Source organism: Meriones unguiculatus, chromosome 16 (genome assembly GCF_030254825.1).
Source record: "Meriones unguiculatus strain TT.TT164.6M chromosome 16, Bangor_MerUng_6.1, whole genome shotgun sequence".
Lineage (NCBI taxonomy): Eukaryota > Metazoa > Chordata > Mammalia > Rodentia > Muridae > Meriones > Meriones unguiculatus.
The window spans coordinates 3,025,094-3,048,910 of NC_083363.1; the positions used below are offsets into that span (position 1 = coordinate 3,025,094).

Sequence of the window (23,817 nt, forward strand, 5' to 3'; positions counted from 1 at the left end):
GGCTGGGACCCAGGCTCGAGATGCCCCACCGCCCTGTCCCCTACAACCCTACTCGGGGTTTCTGAAGCCCGTGTCGCCCAGCATAGACTAGACACCTAGAGCACTGTCTCAAGTCTCCGCGGGAGGGCAAGGATAGAATTTTAATCCCCTTCTCCAACAAGAACAGTGCTGCAGCTCCCGCGGAAGGCGCCCTGTTGAGGGCGCGACCCCGTTACTGCAGCCCCGGAACGACACTGCCCTCGCAGCGCGAGTGCAACGGAGCGAATCCGCGCCGGGTTTTCCAAGCTGCCCTTAGGCCCGCCCAGCTCGGGGCCGGAAGCCAGCTGGTGCGGTGCCGGGGCGTTTCCGGCGCTTCGGGTTCCGCTCTGGTCCGTCGCTCCCGGCGTCCGGGTGTCTCGGCACGCCAGAGCGCGCGCAGTTCCTGGGATGACCGCGTCGTCTCCCCGGCTGCGGGAAGACCAGGTAATCGTAGGGGCCCCGAGGTCCTCGGAAGGGGGAGAGTGAGAGACCCGCGCGGAGACTCTGAAACACTTTATTGGCACACGACTAGTCACGAAGTCGAGGAACATTCGGGAGGCTGTGGAAGGATGAGGCCCACCGTGCCGGGGGCCCAGAGAGGGCGAAGGTGGACCAGGCAGAGGAAAGGCCGCAGTATGAGTGGCGGACAGGAGAGGTAGGCATTAGTCCGCCATGGGAGACAGCCGTTCGGCTCTGGAGTACTGTGTAGGCTGTCCCAGAGGTCCCCAGCGCATGAAGATGCGACGAGCCGTCATTGTTTTAATTCTCCAGGCGGTGGTTCTCAACCTTCCTAATGCTAAGAGCCATTAACACAGTTCAAGCTGTGGTGACCCCAAAACTAGTTTTGTTGCTGCTCCATAGCTGTGAATCCTAATGTAAATATCTGATATTTCTGATGGTCTTAAAGGGGTCGTAACTTACAGGTTAAGAACTGCTTTAGAGCGTACAATGGTGTGGCTCTGAGTGACCGCGGTGTGCATCGCTTGTGTTTAGTTCTCTCAACAAAGCACCACTATGTAACCCTGGCTGACCTGGAACCCACACAGAGATCCACCTGCCTCTGCCTCCCGAGTGCCAGGATCAAAGGTGCATGTCACTAAGCCTGGTGTTTTTCTTGTTTTAAATTTTTGGTTTAATTCCCATAGCTGTAACCCACATAACAAAAACTCTGGGCTTGGTTGGTTGTTTTAAGATGTTTTGGAACCTAACATTTTGAGAACCACTGCCTTAGAATCTTATATGCTAGAATTGTCTTTAAAACAATAACAATCCTCTAGGCGTGGTGTCTTCCATCACTCAGGAAGCAGAGGCAGGTAGAGTGCCGAGACTCTGGCCAGCCTGGTTGGCTTGGCGAGGTCCAGGCCAGCCAAGGCTACATGTAGAGACCATGTCTAAAAACAGGAACAAAACAGCATCAAAGATAAGAATAAACAACCCCAGCCCCTCAGTGGAGGGAACAGAAGGTGATGTGAGGTGTCTGTGGGGAGGAGCTGCTGGAGTCTTTTGGGCCAGCGCTGAGGATGGCGTCCACAAGACTGAACGCATTTACTGTGACTTCTGTAAGAGAAGAAAGAGGAGAATTCCAAAGGTTAGGAGTGGGGTTGGTTTCTCCCACTGAGTCTAGAAATATCCTCATAGTTAGAGGTGGGAGCAGTATGAGGCTGGCATTTCCCACACAGTGCTGAGTGTCCTATCTCCTTGGTGTTCTAGAAAAGAGGAGCCATTGGCTCAAAGACCTTCTGGGTCAGCTGAGACTCCAAGCAAACTCCAGTCTGGGCTGTGCTTTGAGCTTTGGGATTTCTTATGTATTTTAAGTTTGCATGTTTAAATATTCTGGATAGGTAAGAGTTGGGATGTTTTTCTTTCGGACCTCATTCTGTAGAACAGGCTGGCCCCGAACTTACAGAAATCAGAACCTCTGCCTCCCAGTGCTGGGATTAAAGGCATGCACCATCATCACCACCACCCAGCTAAGATTCGGGACTTAATGTAGGATGGACAGTGGTCTCCCTGGCCATTGTTCTTTCATAGAAGAGGTTTTCCTTCACAACTGTCCCTTTGGCCATTGCCTACTCTCATACTTTGATGGAACCCCACTTTATTCTGTAATAAATTCTGATTGCCTTCTGCACTTTAAAGAAAAAAAGCTGGTGAGATGGCTCAGCAGGCAGAATCAATTACAGGTCTAGGTTTGACCCAGGAGCCTACAAGGTAGAAGGAGAAAACTGGTTCCCAGGAGTTGTCCTCTAACATCCGAGCACATGTAATAAAGCACACCCCACATTCATAGAGTTCACAGGAAAGGGAAGAAAGAGAGCTAGGAGTGGGGGCACACACCTGTGGTCCCTGCAGTCGGGAGGCAGAGGCAGGCGGACCACTGAGTTCAAGGCCAGCCTACAGCGTGAATTCCAAAACAGCCAAGGCTACACAAAGAAATCCTATCTCGAAAAACCAGAGAAAGGAAGGAAGGAAAAAAGAAAGAAGGAGCGAGCCAAGTGAAGGGGAGGGATCATCCTCAAATATGTAGCAAAGTTAAGGGCAGCCTGAGCTACATGAAACCTGTCTCAACAAAAATTTAATAAAATGTATGATTAAATTATTTTTTGCCTATTTAATTTTACTCCTTTTCTTCCCCATGAGCCAAGGTTTCTTTTTTCCTTTCTTTTTTTTTCTTTTTGTTTGTTTTTGGGTTTTGGTTTTGTTCTGTTTCTCGAGATAGGGCTTTTCTGTGTAGCCTTGGCTGTCCAGGACTCACTTTGTAGACTAGGCTGGCCTTGAAATCACACAGATCCACCCGCTTCTGCCTCCTGAGTGCTGGGATTACAGGCGTGCATCACCTCGCCCAGGTTTCTATGTAGCATCCTAGAACTTAAGGTTCTGTCCCACCTCAGGAAGCATGGGCTAACACCCCTGGCTTTTTTTTTTTTTCCTTAGATGTAATACTAGTTATTTCAATTTATACGTGTGACCTACATCACTGATGGAGAGAACTGCCTGTGTAATTTTTTTTTTTTTTTTAATCACTACTTCCAAGGAAATAGATCCAGGTCTGAAAGCCTGAGAATAAGGTTGGATTTATCCCAGGTCTGTGTGAAGTCTACACCTGGGCCAGACCAGCAGCCAACAGCCCTCCCCAGAAGCGAACGGCACAAGGAGGTAAAGACGCAGAAATGGGGCACTGTTGTTACCTTCGAGTCTTTAGGAATGCTCAGGTCGGCTGCTGTTACCTTCTCCTTTAAGCCTTCAGGAGTGGTCAGGTAGGCAGCTATGGAGAAAGGTGGAGGGGGCTGAGATATGGGAATGGCAGAGGAAGGAGGGTGCCAAGACATCGGAGAGCAGGCGGGTGTAGCCAGTGGGAGCCAGGCGCACACTTACCCGTCCAGCCTAGAGCCTTGAGGAGCCCCAGAAGGAGAAAAGCAGACAGGAACAGGCCTATGCCGTCCTCGACTGAGGGTCCGGAGAGGCCTAGCAGTGGAAGGAGTGCAAGTGAGCTTGGTGTTCTCTGCAGCTCCCCCTGGCTCAGAGGTTCTCCACTTACCTGCCACCTGCAGCGTGACTTCAGCACTGTGCCCCGACGCTGGCAGGCTCGGGTGGTGGACCCGACAGGCATAGCGTGCTCCGTGCTGCTTGGCAGTGACTGGGGGCAGCCGCAGGTGCCCGGCCTGGCTGACAGAGCCATCGGAGTGGTGGCGGGCAGTGGAGAGCCACGCATCCCCCTCGGCCTTTCCGAAACTTCCTTCTGGGCCACCTCTCAGCTCCCATTCCACCCTCAGGCCCTCCGCAGGGTAGAAGTGGGACACAAGACAGACCAACTCCGGGGGTGCCTCTCCTGGGGCAGCCCACACAAGGGGTGCTGGTGTCAGAGACACCTTGGGAGTCTCTGGAGGAAGGACAGGAAAGGGAACTGAGGGGATGTACTTTGAGTCCGGGTGCTGGCTGCCTCTGGTACAAGAGGAGGCACTCTGTCTCCTCAGAGTCCTGGGATCCCCACAAATCTTCCCTTAGCGCCCATACATGCTCCCCGCCATCGCTCCCCCGCCGTGGTATTTCCCACTCACTGTGCACAGACAGCTCCAGGGAGACCTGTCCTTGCAGGTAGGGCAGGTGTACCGTAGCCATGTAGACGCCCTCCTGGAAAGGTTTCACTGCTGGCAGCCAGAAGGTCCCATTCCCAGTCCACGGGCCCCAGGGCTCACTGTCATCCCATGCGGCAAATGCCACGGCCTTTTCTTGGGCTGGTGGTATTTCTCCAGCCAGCCCAGGAGTTGCAGCCAGCAGCAGGTGACCCTTGCCCCTGTGCTGGCGTCGCCACTCCAGCCCAAAGGGAGGAGGCCCTGCATCCAGAGAGGAGACCTCTTCCAGCGTTGGGGGCGCGTAGGCGAACCTCAGGTCCAGCACTGCGTCTTTTCCCAGCTGGATCCGAGGGGCAGGGTTGTGGGTGAGGACGGTCAGCACCACTGGGAGAGGGTAGAGAAGCAGAGTGGTGAGCCTGGCCAAGCTCCGCGTAGCCCGCCCTTCAGAGACACCTTCATTTGCTTGGTTTGGTTTTTGGTTTCTGTGTGGCTGTCCTGGAACACGCTCTGTAGACCAGGCCGGTCTTGAACTCAGATCTCCTACCTCTGCCTCCCAAGCACTGGGCCTAAAGGTGTGCGCCACTACTGCCCAGCCACACCTCAGTCTGTAAGACTACGTCAGTCTGTAAGACTACCTCCAAGCCCTCCCTTTATTTGGTTCTAAGCCAGTGTAGCTAAATGTGCAGGGGGTACAAGGCAATGTGTGTGGTGGCAGGGGTAGGGGATGGGCACCACAGCCCTGGAAAATGTGTGCTGACCACGCTGCTCACTACAAAATGTACAGACGGCCAGATCTAAGGGCACAATGAATGTTTTGTCTGCATGTATGTAGGTATACTATGTGCGGTACCCAAGGAGGCCAGAAGAGGGCACTGGATCCCCTGGAATTAGAGCCATTTTGTAGGCACTAGGGCCACAACCCTAGCAGCCAGTGCTCTTAACCGCAAGGCCATCTCTTTACCACAGAAAACACACTTTTTTAAAAATTCACTATGCAGGCTGAGCTAGTCTGGACTCCCCTGATTCCCTTCAGCCTCCCAAGCTCTTCCTTACACGTGCGCATGCCTGTTGTAACAGCGGTGGAGGATGTGCTACCCGTGCAGTGCTAAGGGCTAAACCTAAGGTCTCAGGCCAGTACTCTGTCATTGAGCCATCTTGTCTGAAACCGCGTCATGCAGCACAGGCTGTCATGGATCTCTTGACTCCCCTGTCCCCGCTGTGAAGTACTAGCATTACAGACTCACACATAGCAGACAATGGCCCTACCACCGAGTTACACCCCCACCCCATCACCAACCCCGATATGGAGGCAGGACACAGTGGCACACACTGGTAACCCACACAGGGGAGACTCGGCCTGGGGGACTGCCAAGAGTTCCAGACAAGCCCCGGCTACTGCGTGAGACCCAGTCCACAACAATAAAAATTAATGACGAGCAGTCACCACGAGAACAGTGGCTAACTGCGGAGGGGCTGGCCAAGCAGGTCAGCTCATCCCTGGCTTTGGCTAATAAAAGCTCTGCAGGAGGCACCTTAGCAGGAGAGCTCAGGAAGTTCACAAGTCAGAGGCTCCTGCTGCTGGGAAACCTCCGTCCTGTTGCCCCCAGCCCATTGGTGGGTTTTCTTGTCTTAAGATTTATTTAAAAAAAAAAAAAAAAGATTTATTTTGATGTGGTGTTTTGGCTGCATGGATGTGTGTGAGGGTGTCAGATCCCCTGGAACTGGAGTTACAGACGGTTCTCCCACGTCAGGGCTGAGAACTGAACCCAAATTCAAAGCTCAGCCATGCTCTCAACCACTGAGCCATCTCTCCAGCCCCCATTTTTACTTTTTACAGCATGTATTTGTGGCTCTGTGTTCCTGCGTGTGCCTTGGTGGGCATGTGGGGCCAGAGCACAGTTTCTAGGAGTGCGTTTCTCCCTTCACCACGTGGACCTGGATTAAACTCACTGCATCAGGCTTGGTGGGGTGCTTTCACCAGAACCACCTCGCAGCCCTTCCTCTTGTTTAGTTACAACCATCTCCCTCCCCTCTCCTCCCTCCAAGCCCTCCCACATTCCCCTCCCTGCTCTGCCTCAAAATGTGGGTCTCTTTTTTTGTTGTTTTGCTCATATTTGTATAAACGTGCCTATAACACGTTTATAAAGAGGATTCGACTTAAGCACTTTAAACAGTAAGTGTTTAAAGAAGGTAGATTTGAGACTAGGTTTGTAGTCCACGGTCAAATGTGTGTCCAGCATGGACAAAGCCTGGCCCTGCGTTCAAGAGTGCCAACATGTGTGTAGACCAACAATGTCCCTCATGGTTCTCTACCCTGTGGAGACAGCAGCACCACCCAGGCGAGGCAGCCCAAGCCTGCCACAGCAGCTTCTCTGGAGGCTGAAGTGGGAGAATCACAAAATAAAACCTGCCTGGGCTACACAGTGCGGCAAGGGAAGCCTGGTTATTAGCTGATACAGTGCCTTAACCAAACACTGAAAAAGGCTGGGGTGAGGTTTAGTGATAGAGCACTTTCCTAGGTACTCAGACCCTGGGTTCAGTCCCTGTGGGTGGAAGTGGAGTGACTGTGGGACAGGTGACACATAGAACCATTTTTTTAAATAAAAAACTTAAATTAGTTACTTATCCCATGTTAACGTGCATTGGTATTTTGCTTGTACGTATGTCTGTGTGAGGGTGTCAGATCCCTTGAGACTGGAGTTACAGACAGTTGTGAGCTGCCATGTGGGTGCTGGGAATTGAACCTGGGTCCTCTGGAAGAGCAGCCTATGCGCTTAACCACTGAGCCATCTCTCCATCCTCCATTTTCATGTTTCTAATGAAGCAGAAGTGACCTGGAAGCGATCTGGTGAGGAAGACAGGCCAGAGCGGCTTGATTTCGCCCCAGGAGTCTGTGAGAAGCAGTCTTCCGAGAACAAGCCCAGCCCCAGGGCACTGCTTACGAGCTCATACGAGGGGCCAGAGAGGCCTCAGTGGTTTAAAACCACACACTGCTCTTCTGAGGCTCCAGTTCAGCTGAGCCCCATGTCACATGGCTCACCAACGCCTATAACCCTGCTCCAGAGGACCCAGCACCCTCTTGTGGGCTCATGGGCACCTGCACTACACAGCCACACAGGACTGTCAGCCTGGCAGGCTCACTGAGCCGGCCTCTGACCACCCGTCACTGGGTGCACAGGGCTTGTGCACTGCGATTCAGACGTCCTGGAGAAGGACCTAGCTTTCAGTGTGTTGTTTGCTAGTTCTGGGGAAGGGTTTTGCTGTTACACAGGCTAGCCCAAGACTCCCTCTGCAGCCCAGGGTAGCTTCACACTCCTGATGGGCCTGTCGAGCCAGGTTCTAGGATCACAGGCACATGCCACCACAACTTGCCAAGGCTCTGGTCTACAGAAACCTCCAACAAGAGTTATCTGGGGCTTGATCTGGGAACCACAGGGTCGTAACATTTTCTTGGTGTTAGTAACATAATGCCTTGTTTTACTGGCACAAAGGGAAAGAGGCTGGGAAAATAGTTCCTGCTTTTTACAGTTGGGAAAAATAGCCCCTTGGAGCAAAGACTGTGGTCGCCACCACCATCTCACAGTGAAGAGCAGCGGTGTGAGATGGGCCTGCACAGGGTGGAGCTGAGGGTTTGACTGTCCCCCTCAAAAGAGTTGAAGTGATGAAGGGAAAGGATACAGGAATTTGGTGGGGGTTTTGCATAAAAATATCAGAAATGGGAAAGCCAACGATTCTACCCGGTCCAGAGAGAAGATCAAGCACTCAAACATTCCAGTCAGATCTACCTATTTCTGCATATCTGCCCGTGGAGCGCCACCACCTCACCCCCATCCAGCAAAGAGCTGGACCCCTAGGAACGCAAGCTGCGTGCACTATTCAGTGAGCCGCCTTTGCAGAATCCACCGACTTTGCCATGTCCCTTCTGGCCACTAGAGGCCACTGTTAGCAGGTACTTCAGACAGTGGCCGGCGCCTCAGGCAGGGGTCCTTGCCTGGCTGACTGTCCCTTGGCTAAAGTAGGTTTAGGTGAAATTCAAAGTGTGATTTTTGAGTCCCGGAAGGAGTGCAGAAAATATTCTGGTTTGAGGACTCACAAGTCAAGTTTCTCTCGTATCTTGAAACCAACACCGTGACTTCCTTCCCAAACCCTCTACAAAGCTCCGCCCCCAAACCACAGGTTTCAGTTTTACTCTTGGCCAATGAATTGTAACTGCCTCGCCTAATGAAAAAGTATATGCTGGCCCCGAATTGGAGAAACAACTCATTTAAATCTACTCAGCAAGTCGCCGAACCGGCCGATCTAGACCTTTAAAAACTATCTCCCGCTCCTCTTCGCGGTACCTGTTGCCATGGTGATGACGACAGGCTCCCGCTGAGGCTCCGGCTGCGGTCGCAGCAGGCTGGAGAGGCTGAAGACGGTGCTGGACACGCTGACCAGCAGCCAATCCCCGTCCAGGGCCCGCGGGCAGCTCTGCTGCGGGATCAGACCTCTAGCCCAGTTGGCCGAGGCGGGGAACGGGATGAAGCGGCTCATCTCGCAGTGTGGTGCGGGGGCGCCTGCGGGGTACCGCCGGAAGGCAGCCAGGAGCGTTCCCGCCGGATCTGCGGGACCGAAAAGGGTGCAACTGAAACCCTGGCCAGAAATGTGCTTGACTACACACAGACTGGAACGCACACGCAAACACAGTGGTGAGAGACGTAGGACTTCACAGAAGGGAGAACTGAGGCCTAGGGTCCCCACGTGAGCTAAGCAGGAGGCCACAGGATGCAGGCGAGTCCCGAAGACTCACCATCAACCTTGAAGTATAGCTTAGGGTCAAGATCTGGCCGGGGCGGCGGTCCCCTGGGTCCCTGGCGCAGCAGCAATGTGGCCGGTTTCTTGGTCAGGCCACCCCCACGCGCGTCCTCCACGAACCAGCACTCAATCGCCGCTGGTCCAGCGGAGGCGACGGTCGCCAGGCCTGGGGGAAAGGGGCTCGTGATCGGGCAGACAGGGAGCCCAGGGACCTGCCCGCGCGATGGGACCACCTCCCTCCCCTTCCCGGTGCGCCCCTAACTAAACAGGAAGAAATGGGGTGCGCTCACCCAGAGCCACGGCGAGGAGCAGGGTCGGAGGCTTCATGGCGCTGCGATCTGCCCTGTCTGCTCTTCCCCTTTCACTTTCATTTTCCCGCAAAGCAGAAGCGAGGGACTGGAAACTCCCTGCTCTCGTCAGGTGAGGGCGTGACTGCACGTTGGAGGAAGGCGGCCCACAAGAGCCAAACAGGTCCGGAAACCCTGCCCCAGCGCTGGCTCTCCCCGCCCGCGCCAACCCTCGCGGTTCACCCCGCAGCACCAAAGCCCGGTCCCTCGGCGGCCTGAGCTCCGCCCTCCGGCTGTCGGCGCCACCTCCCTGAGAGCCGCGCCCCCGCGTCCCCGGCCACGCCGGGCCCCGGCCAACACAGAGCGGTTGTCGCGAAGCCAAGTGAAGTGACCAATAAATATTTTAATCACGATTAAAAATTTAAAACCTATACTACGCGACTCACTCCGTGTCTCCACCCACTTTCATGAAAGCCTAGCCGGGGGTCCCCCGTGGCAAAAGTGGGAAGGTACAGAAATGAGGGCGAATCAGAGGCCTCATCCCCAAACACAAACCCCAGACACAGACAAGCACAGCCTGACCCTGGGACTCCAGGATGCCCAAAACGCCCTTTCCTCTCCCCACCTGGTCAGCCCTCCTCCGAGAAGGTGGGGCTGTGTATGCCCGAGCAGAAGAGGCTCAGTTCGGGGGCAGCCGAGGGAGGAAGGGGCTGCGGGACGGAGTGAGCCGGCGGCGGCGGCGCCACCTTCGCCCTCTCTAGAATATTTACAAGTCCACAGCGATAGGGTCAGACAGCGTGGCGGGGGAACGGGGCCCCGTTACACTAAGCTCCTCAGCTGCCCGCCGCTCAGGGCGCTCCTCCGCCCCCACTGAAATCCATCTCCACCTTGTGCACGCTGGGTGGGGACCACACGCGCCTCTGGGACGGGGGCGTGGCCGAACTCGCCTCATCGCCGCTGCCCACGCCCACTCTGGAAGACTCCCTCTTGGGTTGCAGCGCTGGCCCAGCAGGTGCCCCGGGGCCGGGTCCTGGCCCGGGTCCCGACCCCGCGCCGCCCGCGCCCATCCGGTGGCGGCGCTCACAGTGTCCGCGATGGCGCATGAAGCTGTCCCGCCACATGAATTTCTTGGCGCAGACACTGCACTCGTAGGGCTTGAGGCCCGTGTGTGTCTTCATGTGCTCGGTCAGGTGGTGTTTCATCTTGAACTTCTTGTTGCACACGGGGCAGTCAAAGGGCCGCAGGTTGAGGTGCATGTTCACGTGCCGGTCCCGCATGCTCTTATGGGAGAAAGCCTTCCCACAGTGGCACAGGAAGATCTTGCTGCCCTCGCCGCCGCCCGTCCCCCCGGGGGCCCCGCCAGAGCCGCTCGCCGCGCCCAGCCCCAGGGCGGAGGCGGCCCCCAGGGCCACCGCCCCGTGTTCGGCCGTGCTGCCCGGCGTCTGGCCTGCGGCCTGGGAGGAGGAGGACGGGAAGACCAACATGGGGTTGCCCGGCACCTCCAGGGGAAGGAGAGGTCGCGGAGGGTGGGCGGTGGCGTAGGAGGAAGGGGTGGGGCCTGCTGAGTCGTCCAGCCCCGGCCCGGCGCCCCCGCCGTCATAGGCGCCGAAGTCATTGGAGGACTCGCAGAAGTTGACCTGCTCCTCCCCCTTGTCTGCGGGCTCCGTCAGGGTCCGCACGTCGCTGATGCTGAGCGTGGGCTCGGGGTCTCCCCCAGCAGGAACCCCGACGCCAACCCCCAGCTCCTCGTCCTCATCGTCCTCACAGGTCAGCACCAGATCCTCCTCCTCCTCCTCGTCCTCTAGATCTGGGTCCTGGTGAGCGAGCGACGCTGGCGCGGGGCAGCTCCGGCCCCGCTTCACGTAGACCCAGTGTTTCTGCGGCCCCACGCTGGCGGGCAGGCAGTTGGGCCTGCGGAGCCCGGCGGCCGCGGCCCCCCTCCCGTCCCCGCCGTCGTCACACAGCTCGTCTGCCTCCAGCAGCAGCTTTCCAGACGTGGCGGCCGCACCGCCGACCCCGGGGGCCGGGAACGCCGGGCCACCCTCTCGTCGGCCCCCGCTGCCCGCCGCTGACGCCGCGAACGCGTCCTGGGAGGGCGAGGAGAAGTCCGCCGACTCCCGCGGGCTGAAGTAGTTGCTGCTGCTGGGAGACTGGTTCTCACTGGCGCGGCTGGAGGTGTGGGAGCGGCCGGAGCCCGCGCTGGCGGGGGCCGCGGGGGCCGCGCTCCCCGGCGGGACGCCGGCCCCAGGGACGGAGGCGGCGGCCGTGGCCGAGGATCTGCCCTCCCGAAGGAGCTCGGTGCACTTGTCCACGATGTGCCACATCTGGAGGACTGACCCCACCGTGAGGAAGTTGACGATGTCGGCGGCGGCCATGCTGAGGCGCCCCGTGTAGGCCGAGGCCAGGACGGTCTCAAAAGCTCCTGGGTCCATGACGCTGGGCAGCGAGATGGACGTCATGCCCTTGAGGAGCACCTGGTCGTGGAAGTACGGGGAGGAGGCGGCCAGCACGGCCCTGTGGGCGCGGAACTCGCGTCCCTGCACGCGGATGGACACGTCGCAGAGCTGGCCCTGCAGCCGCTGCTGGTTGAGGGACTCCAGGAGGGCGCTGGTCACCTCGGGGAAGGACACGTGGACCACCGCCGCGGCTGGCAGCGGCAGGGGCGGCGGGGCCAGCGGCAGCGGCAGCGGCAGGGCGGCCCCGCCGGGCGACAGCGACGGCTCCATGCTGCGAGAGGAGATACCCCCCCAGCCACAGGGTCGGAGGGGGAGGCGGCCGGGGGGGTCTCTGGGGAGAAAGAAGGAGAATGACAGCACTCATCCTGAGAAGACCCGGCCACCACGGCTCGGCCACCACGGCTCGGCCGTCCTGGTAACGCGCCGTGACGCGGGCACAGACGGCCGCCGAGGCTGCGGAGCGCCAAACCCTCCCGGCACAGCCGTCCCATCCCGGACCGCGTTGAGCGAAACAAAGTATCCAAGTTTAGTTCTCTTCCTCGGGCAGAATAGAGAGTCCCGGGGGCCGGGCGTCCGCTCGGTCCACCACCGCCCCCGGCCCCACTTCCACACCCCGTGGCGGGCGGGTCCCTCCTGGGGGGAGCGGCGCCTCGCAGCCCTCGGGCCTCCTCCTGACCCCAGGCTCCCCGCGGCCCCGCCCCCAGGACCCTCCCGGGCCCCGCCTCCCGGCCCCGACCCCGCCTCGTGTCTGCCCCCGCCCTCCGATCCCGCCCCCCCACTCCGCCCCGAGCGCGCCCTCGGCTATTCCGCCGCCCGAAGGGGCCCCCGGCCCCGCGCGCCCCCGCTTACCTGGCCGCGCGCCCCCGGCCCCCCCTCACTCGGCGACCAGAGCCGCAGCTTCAGCCCCTCCCGCCGCCATCTTGTGCCGACTCCCTCCGCCCTCCGCCTCCACTCCGCCTCCTGGCACTGCGACCTTAAAGGCGCAGACCAGCACCCCTCCCGTGCCGCTGGGCAAAACTCGGCCGACACCACCTTTTCTCCTTTAAAGGGCCGACGCTTCATTCTGCCTTAAAGGTACCAGGCTCGCTCGGCCGCTGAGGACTCGGGACGACGCAGCCGAAGCCTGCGCTCCCCTTTAATCCCACAGCCTGCCTTTTCCCATTGACAACCAACACTGGCTTCCGCTCCTCAGGCTCCGCCCCGAGCGGTGGACAGCGGCCTGCTCACCGGATCCACGGCCCTTTTCTCAGCATGATACCAGGGAAGCCCCACCTCCCTCCTCCGGGCCTGGATTGGCCGAACAACCTGGAGTCAGGCCCTGATTGGCCTTCTCACTCATACCGCTCAAAACGAGAGAGGAAAGCAGACTACGAACTCCAGTGCAGCGCTCCAGTGCCTAGGGGGAGGCTCAAGATGAGGCCGCCCTAAGAAGGGGTGAGGGCCAGCTCACAAAGGGCAGACTAACCCTGAAGTGGGTGACAGCTGTCACAGCAGAAAGACAAGGTAAAGGAGAGAATACAATAAAAAAAATTCATTTTATTAATGTGTCTGTGTAAAACTTAAACATCTTATTTTTTTTTCTCAAAAGAAATACCACCAAAACGGGAGGAGCTCAAGTTCATCTTGCCCTGTCTCTCACCATCCTCCAACAGCTATCCAAAACATTCTGGAGGCAGGGGGAGTGGGGCTGCTAATCAGAGTCCGAGAGCACGATGATCTCCTCAGGGTCGCACTGTGTGGCCACGCTCATCTGCAAGGACGGCAGAGAAGAAGAGTCACGGAGATGAAAAGCTAGGAAGGGAGCCAGGGCTGGTGGTGCAAGCCTTCATTTAGTCCCAGCCCTCAGGACGCAGAGGCAGGCTGACCTCTGATTACACAGAGTTCCAGGACAGCCACGACTACACAGACAAACCCTGTCTCAAACAAAACAAAACGAAACGGGATGGAAGGCTGGAAAATGACACAGCTACCAAGAACTCTGGCTTTGCAGTCAAGCCTTCTGCAGCCCAGTTCGAGAGGACCGGATGCCCTCTTCTGGCTTCCACGAGCACTGGCCACAAATGTGGTACACAGACATACATGCAGACTAAACAACTATTTACATAAAATAAATCACGTTTGTTGCTGTTGTTGCTGCTTTTTTAGTCTAGGTTTTTCTTTTTCTTTTTTTGAGACAGAGTCTCACTATGTAACCTTGACTGTCCTGGAACTCATAGTGTAGAGCAGACAGTGGCCTCAAAGTTAGAGAGATCTGCCTGCCTCTGCCTCCTGGGTGCTAGGATTAAAGGCGTAAGCCATTATGCCGGGCAAAATCAATGTAAATAACACACCCCCCCGTAGCCAGTGTCTGCTAGTTTGCGGGTTCTTCTTTTTCCCTCCCTTTACCCTCCAGGTTTCACCCCATCACTAGATAGGACAGAACCCATCACTAGATAGGACAGAAAGGATAGAGGGGAGAGACTGACAGACAGACAGAGAGGGAGATCCCTGAATCTAGTTTCTTCTTTAAGCACAGCTACTAAAAAACTGCAAACAGCCCCCCAAATGACTGCCAAACACCAAGCACGCCTCTAAGGGCTCCAGGATTCATGTACCCTCCAAATAATTCCCCCCAAAATACACAAGCGCAGAAACTGTCTGCAACTGGTAAAATCACGCCTTTGCTTGGACACAAAGCAACCACAGTCAGCTGCTTCAGTCAGTCCAAAGCAGCCCCACATCCCCAAACCTGGGATTAAAATGAAAGCATGCTTAAAATACTACTGCTGTTGGGTTTGTTGGTTTGGTTTGGTTTTTCAAGACAAGTTATTTCTGTAGCCCTGACTGTCTTGGAACTCACTTTGTAGACCAGGCCTTGAACTCATAGAGATACATCTGCCTCTGACTCCTGGGATTAAAGATGCGCACTACCACTGCCCCCGTTTTTAAAATCCCTACCACAAATACACACACACACACACACACACACACACACCCTAGGATGACGGAAACAGATGCAGTAGGTACTGTGCCCCAGTACCCCAGAGAGGGAAAGGTAACAGGAACGAACTGTCAGGAGAAACACAGCAGCCCCAACTTACCTTATAAATACAAGGCCGGGGAGACGGAGGTTGGGGAATTTGAGATGTCAGGGATGGAGGATTGCAGAAGGAGCTGATCACCAGGCCATGGCTGGGAGAGTCCACTCTTACGGAGGAATCAGCAACAGGAGCCACACAGGCCAAGGGGGAAAACAGAGAAGATGGGGTGTTTGTCTTCCTCCCACTCTCCAGCTGGGCCAGCACCCTTGCCACGGAGCCAAGGGCAGAAGAGAACTGAACGGACAGGAAGGGTCTGACGCTGTACCCGGCACCTCCCAGAAGACTAGGACCCAGGCCTCCTTGCCTCCCTTCTTCCTCCACCTGTCCTTACCTGTTTTCTAATGGTCCAGACCCCAGCTGGCTCTTTTCCTTCCGAGATCGCTTGCAGGGGGGACTGGTATCTCGCCACGTGTGAGAAGACACATGTCCATTGAAGGGTATGGAGGTAGCCACAGCTGCCCCGTTTTCTAAGATGGTGAGAGACTCTTCTGACTGACTCCTGGAAGAGGAGATGAGCCTCTCCTCGGGGGAAGAGGAGGTATCCTCATGCAAGGCCTGACTCTCTAGCTCAGAAAGCTGGGATCCAGGACTCTGCTCCTCCAGCAGTGGCAGCTGATCCCCGCTGCTTTCAGCATCTATGCTGGGAGGCTCCGGGGACTCCCCCAGCAGGGACGCTGGTGTCCCGGTCAGTCCTCTGTTTTGCTGTTCCCCTGGAGACCTAGGCTCACTTAAGGTTTCTGAGTTCCTTCTAGTGGAGATGTCTAGTGGGGACATAGGACTCTTATCTCCTTCGTTTTCTGGAAAAGAAAAGAAGGGAGGCGGGGCATGAGGAATGGGGCAGAGAGGGCTGTGCGAAGGAGCTAGGAGGAAGGAAAGGCTCAACAGGAACAGCAGAAGGAACACCACAGGGGCACTCTGCTTTTGCAATTACCTCCATCTTCCTCTTCTTCCTCGTCACCCTCCTGATCTTCCTGCAACTGTTCTAGATCCTCATCTTCATCTTCAGTGGCCTCTTCCTCCTCCTCTTCTTCCTCTTCTTCCTCTTCCTCCTCACTTTCCTCATCTTCTTCATCATCATCAGTCTCATCTTTGGAGGTAGTATGGCACTCCTTAGATGCCACTCCACTAGGACCCTGGGGAAGGGGGGAAGGAGTCTCCCTTAAGGAATCCCTTGCCCCAGAGCTTTTGATAGGACTCAAACCCAGGACCTCACTAATGCTGGGTAGGCAGGCCACCAGTGAGTCCCGCTCCTGAGGAGTCACCCTGGAATCCTGACAGCCTGGCGGCCAGTGCAGAATGAAGACAAGCTCTGACAGGTGCTCGCCCTCGCCTACCTCACCAGAATCCAAGGAGGCTTTGGGGGAACCCAAAGAATGGGAAGATTTGCCTAGAAGCCGTGCTCTCCTCTTCTGTCTCTCGCCCTCCTCACTCCTGTCTTGCATCATCGCATACTTGGAGATGACTTCATCCAGCCGGCTCATGGCCAAGCTCCGATTTTCCCGAAGGCGGCGGGCCAATATGGGATCAGACAGGGCAGGGTCAACGCCTGAGTGGGAAAACAGGGTCAGAGCACTCAGCCCCAATCCTAGGCTTTAGAGATGCCTCCCTCCAACCTAAAGGACCCCTGGTAGGCATCCCAACAGCTTCCTACCTGGCCTATAGTCATCCGTGAGGTGGCAGCCAAAGTTGTAGATGAGATCAAGGTGGCGCCGCTCCTGCAACCTGACGCCCACATCCCGGAAGGCATCCTGAGCCATGAGCTGCAGCTGCTGTCGGGGAAGGCCCAAACTGTGCCGGGTGGCTGCCTTCTCCACCGCCTTCAGCACATCTCCATAGTCAGGGAAGGTGTCAGGCCCCGGCTTGTTGATGAGCCGCTCAATACGCCTGTTGACCTCTGGGTATCGGGTGCCTCGGTAGGGGATCCGCTGCTCTATGACCCGGCCAGTCAGCGAAGAGCAGTCCTTCAGCTCACACAGCCGCCCGAAGAGGCGGATCAGTTTCCGCTTCAGGCGTGCCTCCTGCAAATACGAGGAGTCGGGGTCATCCAGCTCCGACAGATCCAATTCCTTCTCCTGCAGCCGCCGGATCTCTGCTACGTACAGTGCCAGCAGCTGCTCCAAGTGCTGGATCTGCCTCCGGGAACCTCGAGTCCTTGAGGCCTCAGGGGCAGTGGCTTCGGCATTTGTGAGGTCAGAGGGAGCATCGCCGGAGGGGTTTTCACCAGCCGGTTCACTGGGCGTTGAGGCTGCGGGAGCCAAGTTCAACTTTTTCTTGGTTGAATGCGCTTTAAGAACAGTGCAGAGCTCATTAATGTACACATAGAGCTTGGCTGGCCGGTTCCGAGAACGAGACAGAACCCTGGAGAGTATATTGCAGAACTCTGCAGAGGCCAGAAATAAAGACTGGGAACGCTGCTGCAGTTTGAGGAGGAACGGAACCACCTCAGGGTGGTCCGATGTCTGAATCTTACACAGTTCGAGGAACTGGAGGGTTCAGGAAAACAAAGGGGAGAAAAAAGCAAGGGAGATAAAAAAGATGGAATTAGTGGGGAAGCCAGAACAAAGCCAGCCAATCAACCACCCCTTTCCCAGGGATCCGCCCATCACCTCCTCATAGGGGCTCACATCTTTAATCCCAGCTGTCAGGAGACAGAGCTGAAACTCTGAGTTCAAGGCCAGCCTCATCTAGACTGTTCCAGGCAGTCAGGGCCATACAGCGAGACGCTGCCTCAAAAACTAAAAGGGAGCCTTCCCTAAGGCTTACCTCTTCAAACAACTTTTCATTCTCCAACTTGTAGCATTTCCTGCTACCGGAGTTACTGCTCCCTCCATCCCCAAGTGGCTCGGAGGGACCAGAGGCTTCTGGCGCTGGTGAGGCTGGATTGGACGGTGGGTGAGAGGGGCCTGGCTGAGCAGCTGCTTCATCCTCATCGTCATCATCAAGCACAATGATGCTGTCAGTGGTGGCCATGGGGGATCAAATCCCCCTGAAGGAGGAAGGATTGGAAAGGTCAGAATTCTGGAAGGAGAATGGGGCCTCTGGTAGAGAGCCTCCGGCAGAGCCCCACCCAATCAGGTACCTAGGGGTTCAGAAGACCTTAGCCCTTTCCTAACTGTCCAGCAACTGTCGGTTTCAGCTGAGCACCTTAAATCCTCACCCTCAACTCCAGCCCCGCCCCTTTCCCCCCTCCCCCGTCAATTTCCTGTCTTTCAGTTCTGTTTTCCCCACTCCTAACCAACTGATAAGTTTTCTCTTTACTGACAAATCCAAGGCTCAACGCTGCCCTTCTGGGTTTTCCTGACTCTCCTGGGTACAGAACCCAACACCCTGTGTGTTCGGCCACCTTTACCTTTAGCCCTCAAACAGGACAGCTCCCTCTGAGTTATTCCTAACTGCAACTCTCAGACCCCGAAATAGATGGCTTTTTGGCTCCCCAGTCCGCTCTCCTCCCCGCTCCTACAATCATCTCCACGTTCCATCTTCCGTTGGGTTTCCTCAAACCGGAACTTTAGGCTGGAGATTTTTTCACCTCGAGTCCCCTCCCTCTCACCGCGCCCTGGTGTCCCCCATCCTCTGTGCCTTGTAGCCTACAGCGAGCCCGCCTCCCGGCACTCCGAGAGCCTGGACTCCGAGCCGCAGGTGGGGCCTGTCTCCTGTCTCAGCTTCCCGCCAAGTAACCCCTCCCCCAGTCAGCCCTAGGCCGCCTCACTCCCCTTCGGGGCTAGAAAGGTACCACACAGCTTGGCACTCAGACTCGGCACCCAAGGCCCCGCCGATCCTTCACGCTGCCACTCCTGCGCCGCCACCCCCGCTCCGCACACGGCCCGACCCCTACCTCAAAAACGGTCTCTCGAGGTTCCCCTGACGGCGAATCACAAAACCTCGCATAGTTTCCTCCGCCTTCCTTTCCCCCACCCCCCACCGCAGGCCCTACTACGGACCGGAAGCCGCAGAGTTTCCGCCTGAGGCTCCCGAGGGCGGCCATGTTGCTGTACGGAACCCACTCACCCCCGCAGCCGGAAGTCGCGAGTGGCACGCCCACCTAGGCCGCCGCTCCCAGTGGTCTGACGCTCAGGGGGCGGGGCTCAGGGCCCGACGGGGCGCGCCATGGTGCCGTACGGCAGCCGCCCGCTCAGCGCTCCTGCGGGGAGGCGTGGAGGGAGCTCTTTGCACCTGGTGCTTTGCCCAAGCCACTCCGACCAATCAGAAACTTCCTACCGCGGACCGCCCACATACTCACGCCTTCTGGTGGAGAGGGCGGGGAAGACTGACCCTCCTCTCCAAGGAGGGGCTTCGGGGAGCCTGTTTACGTATGGCTGTGCAAGGCTCCAGGGAACGAAAGAAGAGATTTTCTTTTCTTTTCCTGTCCTGGGTTGGTGTCAGCCTGGCACTCCCTGCTTTCCTCTCCGGGCCCCGAGTTCCAACGCCAGGTTGCCTGCGCTCGCCCTTCCCTTGCGGAGGCTGCGCGCACCTCGAGGCCCTCCAGCCCCCCCCCCCCCCGGCCTCTAGGTTCGGGTGCACACACACATCCACACAAATGAGCACAGCATGCTGCACAGGTGAGGTATTGTTATTATTGCTGTCGGTGACCCGCTGCTCGCCCCGCACCACAGACGTGATGACCGAGCCAGCTGGGGCGACTGGGGCGCTCTGTTTCTCCGAGGGTCGTCCTCAGCAGAAGACCGTGCTTCCCGGCGGGGTTTGCAGGGGACGAGGCGGGGCGCGGGTAACCTGGCGCACGCTTGAGGGGCAGCCGTGCAAGCTGCCGCTGGGAGCGCCGGGAAATGAGGCTCTCCAAGGCCCCTCGCGTGTATACTCCTCCGGGAGAGCTGCAGAGAAAAGAGGTGGGAAGGACTTGAGAGGCCCGCGGGGCCCAGTGTGGGGCGTGTGTGCTGATGAGGAAGCCTCGTTAGTGGACACGCTCCCGCGCCGAGATGGCACCTCTGCATCCGTCCTTATTCTTCAGGTGGTGGGCATCTTGCCAATTTGCGGGGCCGAGAAAAAGCGGGGTGATTCTAGGAGGACCCGAACCTCAGTCACTTTAAAGAAACCCACCTTGCTTCCTGTCCGGTCTTCCAAGCTTAATGGCATTTAAGTTGAGAAAAGGAAAAGCTCTCTCTCCAGTGGCTAACGGGACTCTAGGAATAATGAATTTGATTTCCAGATCCTTGGGTTTCTCAAAATGAGTTTCCCTGAGTGGACGCCTGAAATGAAGGTTCCCCACCTTTTCACAATTCTGTATCTGTTTTCTGCCCTATTTGTGTGCCCGTGCACACATTGAATGCAGGTGCCTGAGGAGGTGAGGAGCACTCAGACTTTAAGAGCACTGTTTGCTCTCTCGGGTTCAATTTCCAGCACCCAGGTAGTGCCACTCACAGCCATCTGTAACCCCAGTTGCAGGGAATCCACTCGCCATGCATGCAGGCAAACCGCCCACACACAGAAAGTAAAATAAATGTATTTTTTAATTAATCGTTATAAAAACAGCAAGTCCGAGGCTGGCCCCAGCGCAGAAGCCTCAGCTATCTTCGAGATTTAAGGGCTATAAGGATTCCCTCCGGAATGAGGGAGGGGGTCATGATGTACCCCACCCACCTTTTAAGGAGCTATTGGCAATTGTTGTTGGGGGGAGTTATTTTCTGAGTGGGGAGCTCCAGTAAATAACCCCCCAACTTATGCTCATGGAAGTGGCCCCAATTAAACAAACTGTCACAAAACAAAAAGACAGGGAAGTAGCATCGACTTGGGAAGAAAAGCTTCCATGGGGGTGGGAGGGGGATGTAAGAGAAAACTGGAGGTGAAAAAGACCAGAACACATTGTATATGATGAATAAAAATAGCCTGGCATGGTGGCACACACCTTTAATCCCAACAATCCGGAGGCAGAGGCAGGCTGATCTCTGTGAGTTCAAAGCCAGCCTGGTCTACAGAGGTAGTTCCAGGACAGCCAGAGCTGTTACACGGAGAAACCTTGTCTTGAAAAACAAAATAACAAACAAACAAAAATTCGTAAGTTTTCCACTGTTTGATCAATTCACCTCTCGCAATAATTGGAACTACTCAGAAGAGCTTTATGGTGTGTGTGCCTGATGCCCGTGAAGGCCGGAAGAGGATGAGTGGCCCCAGAGGGAACAGAGACATGCCCTGAGCTGGAGCAGGCTGGGGAGTATAGGAGGAGGCGGGAGGGACCAGGGGTGCTAGCGTGGGGGCTTTAAAATGTAGAGCGGGCCTTTGGGAATAGAGAAGGTAGAAGCCTGGGCTTCTGGCAGGCATATGTCAGTGGACAGCCATACGGCCCTTCTTCAGAAGCAAAGGAAATACATCCCTTTTGCAAACAGAAACCTTGTTTTAATAAGTTCCTGAGGAATTCTGGCTTTTATCTAACTGCCAGAAACCTTCCAGTTTGAGGTGGGCCGAGACTTACCAGTCCTGGACATATGCTCTGCCTGAGACCTAACATGTCCCAGCCATTTCACCCCTGGATAGATACTTGAAGAAACCCAAGTGAGACACCACAGAGACACTGGCACATCCATGTTGATAGCAGGATGGGAGCAGCCCACACGCCCACCAACACACAAAGAAAATGTGTGCATATACACACAGTGGAGTCTTACTCTGCGTGGGCTGGAGAGAAGCCTCAGCGGTTCAAGAGTGCAGTCTCCTCTTCCAGATGGCCCTGAGTTCAATTCCCAGCAACCACATGATGGCTCACAACCATCTGTACTGGAATCTGATACCCTCCATGGCAGGCAGGTGTACATTTGGATAGAGCACTCATCTACATAATAAATCTTTAAAAAAAACAAAAACAACTTAATTCATGACAGGAAATAGCAGGAAACAAAGTATCAGGAAAATAAAGGAAATGAAAATCGCTCTTAAGCAAAATTATATTAAAAAAGAGGAGGAAGCTGTCTAGAGGGTGAATCAAGAGAGTAATGGAGCTGGGTGTGGTGGAGCACGCCTTTAGTCCCAGCACTCAGGGAGGCAGAGGCAGGTGGATCTCTGTGAGTTCAAGGCCTGCCTGAGGTACAGAGTTCCAAGACACCCAGGGCTACACAGAGAAAACCTGTTTCAGAAAAAGAGGTGGAGGGAATGTCGGTGACACGTGACAGCAAGAAACACTGTTTAGGGCGAGTAAGGGGACCACCAAGGAAGGGAGGCAGAGTGACAGTGGAGGCAGGGAAGAAGAAAACATCACGATATATACGACAATGTCATTATGGGCCAACCTCACCTGTACACTGGGGAGGGGTATCCTGGAGGAATTGGAGGGGAAGTTTGGGGAATGAATATAATCAAAATACATTGTATGTACATATGATGTTAAAATGTGTGTGTGTTGCAACGACCAGAGGTTGGTTCCCAGCACCCATTTCTGGTGATTCTCCGCCTCTTGTAACCCAGCGCCAGGGTATCCGACAACCCTCCAGCTTTTGTGCGTGTACCTGAACTCAAGCGCACACACCCACACACAGACACACACATAACTGTAAACAGAGCAATCAGACTGCTGGCCTGACCCGTCTCTTCCACCCCATCTCTCCGAAGCCTCGGTTCTCACCTCTGAGGCGGTGTCTACAGGGAGACCCTCACAGCTCCAGCGCCGCCTCCTCCTGGGGCGTCCTCAGAAGCCAGTCCCGAAACTTGGCCCATGGCAGGGGCCACAGCAGTTTGTAAGCAGCCTCCAACATCAGCACTGTCAGGAAGAGGACCAAGAAGGTGAGGAAGATCTTGTCCAAAGCGCGCCGCAGGGGCCCCCGAGGAGGAGTGGGCCCTTGGGCGAAGGCTAGGAACACATCACTCTCCTCCACGCCGCCCTCTTCCTCCGCCATCCTCTCGCGCGGCCAGACGGCTGGCTGGCTCACGGAGCTGGAAGGCCTGGCTCAGCACCGCCAGGATTACAGGGTGAGGCAGTGATGATCCTGCACCTGCCGGCCTTGACCCTAATTCAAGAGCCCAGGGAGAGAGGAGAGAAAGGCTTTTGAGTGGGGGGGGCTTTTTTTTTTAATAAGTCTTAGGACTGTGTGAGTGTTCCCTCATCAACTTCACCTGGATTCCAGGGATCTAGCCCAGCGCGTCAGGCTTGACTAAAGGCACTTTACCTGATGAGCTGTCTCACTGGCCCAGGACAATCATTTAATCGCCCAGCCTGATGTGAAAGGTCAGGCTATATGATCACTAAATCCTACTTAGCTTTACCGTATGTGACTCTGCTTTGGCAACAGATGTCCTGTTCCAGACACTTATATTGAAAAGGACAGGCAGGCATCCCTGGCTTCAAGGCCACCATCCCCCCAAGACAGCTTTTTTAATATAATTTTGCTTAAGAGCAATTTTCATTTCCTTTGTTTTCCTGATACTTTGTTTCCTGCTATTTCCTGTCATGAATTAAGCTTTTTTAAAAAAGCTTTATTTATTATGTAGATGAGTGCTCTATCCAAATGTACACCTGTATGCCATAAGAGGGTATCAGATTCCAGTATAGGGTGAAGCCTTTCCTGACAGGGAAAAAAAGCATCTGTAGTGACAGGTCAGGGTGGGTCGTTTCTCCTAACCCCGGGGGAAAGGGGAAGGGTGTCTCAGATTTAAGCAGGCTAGTTTCCTCCTGTCAGGATTTCTGTGGGTGGTCCTCAGATGCGGAGACTAAAACCTAGCCAGGCTGAGTGGTGCATGCCTGAAATCCTTCCCTTCAGGGTGCTGAGGCAGGAGGATCAGGATCACTGAGAGTCTAAGGTGAGTCTAGATGTATAGGTGAGACCTTGTCTCAAAACTAAATAAAGCAACTGAAAAAAATCAGACTAACTTTGTAACCTATGTTTCTTTAATTGCCTTATAACTTATATTTTCAAGTTTTAGGCCCGTGTTAATTAAAACCTCTTAGTGCTTCTCCAAAGAACACAGAATTGTAAAAGTTCCTGACATTAGCCATCTGTGAGGGCAGAGATAAGGAAGAAAACAAGCAGAGATCTCTACTAAATGGAGAGAAAATCACTGGCTGGCACCTGTGAGATGAGCTTTGTTTGGAAACTGGGCCAAATGGCCCCAATCCTTCTCCAGAATAGCTTCTGACCTTTGATCCAAAGCCTGTAACCCCCATTCCTCA

At 55.7% G+C, this 23,817-nt stretch overlaps 4 protein-coding genes across 9 annotated transcripts; all 4 read right to left on the reverse strand.

The window, feature by feature from the left end:
- Positions 1–516: 516 nt before the first annotated feature.
- On the reverse strand, positions 517–9,309 carry Tapbp (TAP binding protein). Its single transcript, XM_021629842.2, has 8 exons — positions 9,176–9,309; positions 8,881–9,051; positions 8,432–8,692; positions 4,077–4,475; positions 3,557–3,898; positions 3,394–3,483; positions 3,207–3,283; positions 517–1,575 (listed from the first exon to the last, which is right to left on the reverse strand). The coding sequence occupies exons 1-8, from the start codon at positions 9,210–9,212 to the stop codon at positions 1,564–1,566; spliced, it is 1,389 nt and encodes a 462-aa protein (XP_021485517.1). The 5' UTR covers positions 9,213–9,309; the 3' UTR covers positions 517–1,563.
- Positions 9,310–9,555: 246 nt separating this feature from the next.
- Positions 9,556–12,842, reverse strand: Zbtb22 (zinc finger and BTB domain containing 22). Its single transcript, XM_021629830.2, has 2 exons — positions 12,478–12,842; positions 9,556–11,959 (listed from the first exon to the last, which is right to left on the reverse strand). Exon 2 carries the CDS (start codon positions 11,896–11,898, stop codon positions 10,021–10,023), a length of 1,878 nt encoding a protein of 625 aa, XP_021485505.1. The 5' UTR covers positions 11,899–11,959; positions 12,478–12,842; the 3' UTR covers positions 9,556–10,020.
- A 302-nt stretch (positions 12,843–13,144) lies between these two features.
- Positions 13,145–18,700, reverse strand: Daxx (death domain associated protein). Of its 6 annotated transcripts, none has more exons than XM_021630222.2 (8): positions 18,544–18,700; positions 17,472–17,694; positions 16,360–17,191; positions 16,043–16,254; positions 15,640–15,841; positions 15,040–15,505; positions 14,709–14,814; positions 13,145–13,378 (listed from the first exon to the last, which is right to left on the reverse strand). In XM_021630222.2, exons 2-8 carry the CDS (start codon positions 17,676–17,678, stop codon positions 13,319–13,321), a joined length of 2,085 nt encoding a protein of 694 aa, XP_021485897.1. In that variant the 5' UTR covers positions 17,679–17,694; positions 18,544–18,700; the 3' UTR covers positions 13,145–13,318. The 6 variants fall into 6 exon arrangements, with proteins under 6 accessions (XP_021485897.1, XP_060225100.1, XP_060225101.1 ...); XM_060369117.1 differs by having other exon boundaries at positions 14,709–14,913; XM_060369118.1 differs by lacking the exon at positions 18,544–18,700 and adding an exon at positions 18,442–18,537 and having other exon boundaries at positions 14,709–14,913.
- A 512-nt stretch (positions 18,701–19,212) lies between these two features.
- Smim40 (small integral membrane protein 40) lies at positions 19,213–22,982 on the reverse strand. Its single transcript, XM_060369121.1, has 2 exons — positions 22,276–22,982; positions 19,213–19,537 (listed from the first exon to the last, which is right to left on the reverse strand). The coding sequence occupies exon 1, from the start codon at positions 22,544–22,546 to the stop codon at positions 22,304–22,306; it is 243 nt and encodes an 80-aa protein (XP_060225104.1). The 5' UTR covers positions 22,547–22,982; the 3' UTR covers positions 19,213–19,537; positions 22,276–22,303.
- Positions 22,983–23,817: the final 835 nt, after the last annotated feature.